The 7,622-nt window shown below is 34.7% G+C and overlaps 1 protein-coding gene across 4 annotated transcripts in view; it reads left to right on the forward strand.

Annotated features, from left to right (window-relative positions):
- LOC131432289 (connectin) overlaps positions 1 to 6,719 on the forward strand; it is a 489,804-nt gene extending 483,085 nt beyond the window's left edge. For all 4 annotated transcript variants that reach the window (XM_058598482.1, XM_058598480.1, XM_058598483.1 and 1 more), the window contains 2 exons: positions 42 to 258; positions 5,607 to 6,719. In XM_058598482.1, coding sequence (XP_058454465.1) covers positions 42 to 258; positions 5,607 to 6,100 — 711 coding nt within the window. In that variant the 3' untranslated portion in view covers positions 6,101 to 6,719. The remainder of the gene's footprint in view (positions 1 to 41; positions 259 to 5,606) is intronic.
- Positions 6,720 to 7,622: the final 903 nt, after the last annotated feature.

Consider the following 7,622-nt stretch of genomic DNA (forward strand, 5'->3'; position numbering starts at 1 on the left):
ATACCGTGACGTTCGTTGTTTCTTCTACTTTTTCCCGACAGAAATTGGACGAACGAGCATTCGACGGTTTGAACAACTTGCGCTATCTGCATCTGGAGAACAACCGACTCGTAACCCTGGAGAGTGGTACATTCACTAGCGTTTCGGCTCTGCTGGTACTGAATTTGGACGGAAACTCTCTGGAGACGTTAAGCTACGGTCACATTGTGCCACTGATGGATAATTTGGTCAACAACAGTGCGCTGCTGTCGATACGTGGTAAGTTTCTTTGGGAACACTAGATACACTTGAACCTTCATTTAGACGACAGTTTTTGCGCGTTTTCTTTGAGTTAACACGATTTTCGATTTAACTTGTATGTATGTATGAATGTATGTGTGAAGCCACCATCAGTTCAAGGCATTACCAGTGGATGCAGGTAGACTTACAGTAGATCCGAATTTGATTATCAGATAACTTTCATATTACTGCTGTTAAGAAGGCCAAAATGGGCTTTGAGGACCCGGCGCCTTCCAGCAATAACATCCGGCCATATAATAAAAGAATTCGCTGTACCAGCTTAATCCTGCCTGATGGTTTGTTTGTTAGAAGGGTGCGTCTTACTCATTTCAGACCTTCTGGGGAAAACACACAGCTTTCCCCTGTGAATCGGGTTGACATTTCACTCCTTCATCCAGTCATTCACTTGTAAGATACCCTGATGAACTCCCATCCCTCTTCCCTTACAATGTACTTGAGCATAGTATTATATAATGTAACATAATACACTTTAATATAATTTCCGGCAGTATAATACAATAAAACACAATATAGTAATAAACGGTGCAAAATCGTATGGTACAGTGTATTATAGTCTACTATAATATTTTATGATGAATATAATAGTCTCATAATGTTATGTGACATAATATAGTAAAATATACCATAATATATTATAATATAGTTTGGTCACTATACGACACTGAATATAATAAAATATTATTATGCATAAAATATAAAAATGTAATACATCACAATGCAATATAATACACTTATAATTGTGTATTAAAAAAATGCATTACAATACTATATAAAACAATACCAAACATTGTACCATAATATAGTATAATATAGTACAATGTAATATAATATAATACCACAAAATATGACGTAATATAATATGATACAATTTAATAATATATGTGTAAAGTGAAATGTGTAGTATGGAAATGAAAATGTAGCTGATAATGATAAAGATTATAATAATGGTAACGATAGTAATAATAATAGTAATAATTATAAAAATAATACTAATAGAAACAATAGAAATACTAATAATAATAATATTAATAATAATAATAATAATAATAATAATAATAATAATAATAATAATACTTAAATACTACAAAATTATATAATATAACATATACTATATATTTTAATTTAATATAATACAATACAATGTCATACAATATAATATAATATATATCAGTTAATGTAGAGTGTCAGTTATGCTCTTCTCTCTTCGCAATACTACAGGAAGTAGAATATTTCTCTTCTAATTACAATAATAATATACACATCTATAAAAATAATATATGTTATTATTATTGATGACGAATTAATAATAATAACAATAAATATAATAATGAAAATAATAATAAAAAACAACATAATATAGTACAATGAATTATATAATAAATAATAGAATGAATAAAATGATATGTTGCGATATGCTATGATATTATATTACTTCAATTTATATGTCATTTCTCATCCTCTCATTCTGCCATCAACGCATTCCATCGACCAATTGTCACCACAGATACACGTGTAGGCATGAAACAGGAACCAGTGAGGACCAAGCTCACCTTGTGACGACCTTGATATTTAGTTAAAATTTACTTTAAAAATGATAACTTAAAAGGAAAACAAATTTATATTTTGCGCAGAGGTACGTAGTACTACTCATAATAAAGCCTATAATATAATATAATATAATATAATATAATATAATACAACATAATGAATACAATATAACATAATATAATAGAATACAATATTATATAACAAAATATAATATAATATAATATATTACAATATGATATGATATAATGCAATGCAGTATAGAACCATACAACATAGTATATAATAACATAAAATAGTGTAAGACGATAATATGTGAAATAATATGCTATGATACAATATAACAGTTAATGTCGCAGTGTAATAATAATAATAATAATAATAATAATAATAATAATAATAATAATAATAATAATAATAATAATAATAATAATATTAAAAATAATAATAATAATAATAATAATAATAATAATAATAATAATTATAATAATAATAATAATAATAATAATAATACATGATGTAATAAACAACAGAATTATATGTTGTAATATACTATGATAAACACTGCACTTTAGGATGGGCTTCAACCTACAAGCCATTTCGCTCCCTCTCATTCTGCTACTAACGCAGAAGGCGATAGCACCCAGTCGACGCCGTTCTATTGACCAAATGTCATCATAGACGCTCGGGGAGGCATGAGATAGGGACTTGTGCGGACTTAGTTATCTTACCATTTGACGACCTTAACACGATTTTCGATTTAACTTATGCTAAAACCGCGCAAAAAAACTGTCGATCAGTGAAAATAAAATTTTCTGTAATACACAAAAAAACAAGCAATACAAAATATGACACTTTTGCTGATAGTTTTTTTGCATTCCATTATTTACTTCTTATAAATTTTTATGAAGAAACAAGATTTTCGTTCATTTAAAGTTTGATCATTATTATGAGGCTAAAGTTGCTTCAGATTACACCGTATAACAGTGGTTTTGCGAGTTTCGGGATGGTCGAAACTCTCCACTGCACGATGCAGTTACATTGAATAACATAATATCAAAAAAAAAAGACGGGTGGGTAATGTCAGAGACATAACTGAATGACTAGAATACGAATAAAATTCTCATGTTTTTTCACACTTCGGAAATATTTTCTTAAGTTTGAGCGAATTCTATACCTATATATTATAAAAAACTACAAGGATCAGACCCATAGGGTTGCTCGAGCCATTGATGTGGAACATGGCAACCAAAATGTCTAATGATCGATATTTTTAATCAATCGTCACACTGATGAATTTGCAATTGCACAAGAGTCTGCTGAGATGGATCTTTATTAGGAACCAACACCGAACATCGTTTGTCTTGATTTGTATTTGTTTTATAGCCGACGAAATTACACCAATATCCCAAATGTATGCAATTATATCTTTGTACATACTTGCGATACGGATTTCGATATTTAAGCTTCTTTTCGCCAAGCTTGTGTTCAAGATTTGCATGCAAGCAGTTATTTTTATAGCGTTAAGTTTCTCTACCATTCTGCGATTTCGGTTGAAGCCAAAAACTTTTTCTCATCATCAATCGAGTACATCTTATATAAATTAGAAATTAATCTTAAGCACTCAAAATTTACCCTGGAGTAGTTCACAATTACTCAGGCGAAACGACATAACATGGAATTTCATCCGAACTTGCATGACACAAGATCAGAGCATACTAATTAAAGCTTCAAATAGTTTTATGGCACACTTGCTGTCTAGCAACAACCTACCTCTAGCCTGCTACGCGTAGGACTGAAACGTTAGCTATAATTTCGCTTCTATTTATAGATTCGCGTGCTTCCAACAGCTTTGCATTTGCATCGATTGACCAATCAGAACGATGCTTTCCTTTTGATATATCGCTTACTCCTTCAAACCCGTCGTATATGGCAAGGAAATCCGGTACGCCGGAGATTTTTAGCTGACAAAATAGGACACTGCTCGCTACTAATAAAAATTTCAATCATTTATTATTGAAAATACGTGGCTTGATACATTCAAATCGAAACTTAGAAATATCTCCAATCAAATGATGAAATAATATTAATAAATGATACAAAAAAGACTGTATTTTGCTTGAATCATTTGGGACTTTTAAGAGCAGGAGAAAACTGTTTCAAAGTGCGATGTGTACGTGTGTACCTGAATTGGGGAAAAATGTTGAGATCGAATCAAAAACAATTGTCATATGATTCATTTTTACAGAACACTCTACCATTCTACTTCACTAATCTCGAGCAATCATGAGGGTCGTTCGATTATTCTAATTTAAGAGTATTCGAAATAATTTCCATCCAAAGATTTTGAAATTTTTGAGCTGTGAGAAATTCACAGGGACAGCTACAGGTACAGAAATAAAAGGAACAAGTACAGAAGCTAATTTTAGGAAAAAATAAAAAAGGTACAGGAACAAGTGCAGAAAGTACAAAACCAAGTACAGAAATGAGGGAAACAAGTATAGGAAGTACTGGCACAATTGAGTGCAGAAAAAGGTACAGAATGTGCAGATGGTACAGACATAAGTACAGAAGTTACAGGACCAAATACAGAAAATACTGGAGCAGGTACAGGAACAAATTTTGAAACAAGCACAGAAAGTACAGGAACAAACACACAAATTACAGAAACAAGCACAAAAAGTACAAAACAAAGTGCAGACAAAAGAGGAACAAGTACAGAAAAAAGTTAAAAGTTCAAAAGTTAATCGCAAATGTTGTCGAGATAACAATTTTGAATGGCAAATTAGAAGAAGAAAAAGTTTTCATTCCACACATTCTAATGATGCCCACTGCTATGCCATTTCAATTTGAACGTTATTTCTCATCCGTTTAACTTTTCTGTTACCGTCAATAATCGTTAGGAGTTTGTAGCGTGGGCAATCATTATGAGTCTGTTTTTCTTCAATAATCATTAAAATTGATAAGTAGTTTTGATTTTCTACATCTAATCTAAAATTATTGCGCTACGAAGTGTGCAGGGGTCCGCTAGTACATGTATAAATATAACTGCATGCATGCAAAACTTGAACACTAGATTGGTCGGATATAAGACAAATACAAATCACGATAAACAGAGTTTATGTTCTGGGTTCACGTGTACGATGTTGGTTCCTAATATATGTATGCCGATTGATTGAACTGTTTGATTGAAAATATCGATTATAAGAAATTTTGGTTTCCTTGTTCCACATCAATAGCTCGTACAACCCCACGGGACTGATCCTTGCAGTTTTTTCCGTCTTTTGCATCGTCACGTTCGATGACGGTTTGACATTCTTAACACTCAACTCTTTCGGATAAAATTGCTCTACAACCTATTAGATTCTGAGATCTTTAGCTCGAACCTTTATTTATGAAAATCGGTTCAACTATCTCTGATAAATCGAAGTGAGTTCCATTTTGAAGTTTTTTTGCTACTACTGTCTGATTCGCTTGAAATTCAAGAATCTACCATGATATTAAGAGACCGTGTATTTGAATTTAGGCTCGTGAAAATTGAGTACAAACTTTACATACCAGCTGATTACATTGTTTCGCAATTTGAGAAATGCAGAATTCTTTTACTTCGCAAAATAAATGAAATAACGTGAAATTTGATTATTGTTCTCAGTTCCTGCACGTATATTGAGTTTCCAGTGTATGCTAATTTCTCCTCAACTCAAAGATCTGAAACCGAACTAATTCTTCTATCTCTCTCTCTCCGTTTCCCGCATCCGCAGACAACCGATTCGTGTGCGATTGCCGCCTGGCCTGGGTGTACGACCTCAGCAATCGGACCCGCAACGAAGACCTGAAGGAAAATCTGCACGCCATGGAGTGTACCCTCGGTGGCAAGAAGAACTACTACAGCAGCGGTGGCTCCCAGCAGCAGACTCAAGCGAGCCTGGACAATACCTTCTCGGAGAACGAGTTCGACGAGGACGGTGACTACATTGAGGATGCCGCCCTGGAGAACGAGTCTACGGTCGAGGAGAGACCCGAAATCGTCAGTCTGTTCAAGCTCGGCAAGGAGCAACTGCCCTGCCCGGAGGAACTGGTCGGTCCTACCGATGGACCAAATCCGCGGGAATCCAAGGGACTGCTGGATCTACCCTGGGGCCACTCCGGTGTCAGCGCAATCCGGCCGACCGACAGCCGAAGCACGATTGTTTGCATCGCAGCGATTCTCGTCTCCTCCGTAGGCTTAGTGATGATCTCTAGTGTTAGATGGTAAGCTCGCTAATTTATTTTCCGCCTGTGTATGTATTAGACATAAGAGCAAACAGAAAAAAAGACAAATATTGAAACAGAGAAACATGATTTTATTAGAGAGACTCCGGGGAGAATTGTGTGCTACCAAAAAAATGAATAAAAATAATAAAAGAAAATAAATTAATGATTAAAGATGTAATGTAAATGGTCCCCGAAGCTGAAACTCACCCTCACGAGCCGACCTAGAAATTACCTAGTGAAACCAAACACGGAGCGTACGTCTCCGGGCAAACCCCCTGATCTTTATAGCTACTTCTCTTTTTAACTGCTAAAAAATAGATCTAAGCTAATGTAACGATAAAAGATTAAGAAAAAAAAACTAAATAGATTCTTCTACACATTAAGCAAAAGTGATGATCAAGTGAGAAATTAAGATATTGAAAGGCGGCGACCTGTTGTCGGAGCATTCGAGGCAAAAAAAAACTCTTTAACGTAGGGGAAAAACTCTCAACTCTCTTCATTGTAAAGGTGAAAAGATTACCCAGACAGCCGGGACACAGAAGAAGACAACAATGAATTTGAACATCTACTTTTTAGAATTATTTTTGATAAAGCAATAAAAAATTGATTTTCAAACCGAACCGGAAAGCGACCCTTTTCAATGTTTGATATCACCGCTCACCGGCGTGGAAAGGTTTCGATCCTTTATCGTTTCCAGTTTTCCTCCCTTCGTGCTGCCTGGTTGGGGGTTGGTCAGCGCCGAAAGGAGAGAGAGAAAAAGCCCTGACTTCTGCAGCCTTGCTATGCAAATCCTTTCATCCGGATACGCAGAACACCGCTCCGCTTACAGCTTTTTTCCGCATCCGGTTGAACAATTCAAAGGAACGGCATTTCAAATCGGATCATCGGTTTCATTTCCTGTTTGTTCTTTTTTTCGTTTCTTTTTTTTTGTTACTCCTTTTTCGGGAAACATCGTGAAGCAACAAATTTTGGTGTGGTATAGCGGAAAATATTGTTGAAAGGTAGGTGTTTGTTTGAATTTCCTTGCACTTGTTATCGCATTTTTCCAGTCCACCGAACACACGGTGCCACGTCAGTAAGATGTCGATTTCCGTCAGAAGATAAATTAATATAAAAAAGATGTCGCGTTGCTGAAGTTGTCGAAAGTTGTTGTGAATAAAAAAAAAACAACTGAAAAGGGATCAAATGTAAGAAAATTTCTTAAATGATTACGTCAACATTTCAAAGAGTACGAGTTGGCACCCTTCCAAGTGATGACAATTGGAAAAACTTGTTTCTTACTTCTGTGCTTCCCATTTTTGACGAGATAATCGGTAATACTTCATTACACGAGTATATAAACTTTTTTATTGCAATAATGCATTTTTGCCTTTCTCATATAGAAAGGCTATGCAATCACTGTGAAAATCGACTTTTTATCCGAGGCCCGGAGGGCCGAATGTAATACACCATTCGACTCAGCTCGACGAACTGAGCAAATGTCTGTGTGTGTGTGTGTGTGTCCGTGTGTGTGTATGTGTGTG

The sequence above is a fragment of the Malaya genurostris genome, chromosome 2, assembly GCF_030247185.1.
Source record: "Malaya genurostris strain Urasoe2022 chromosome 2, Malgen_1.1, whole genome shotgun sequence".
Lineage (NCBI taxonomy): Eukaryota > Metazoa > Arthropoda > Insecta > Diptera > Culicidae > Malaya > Malaya genurostris.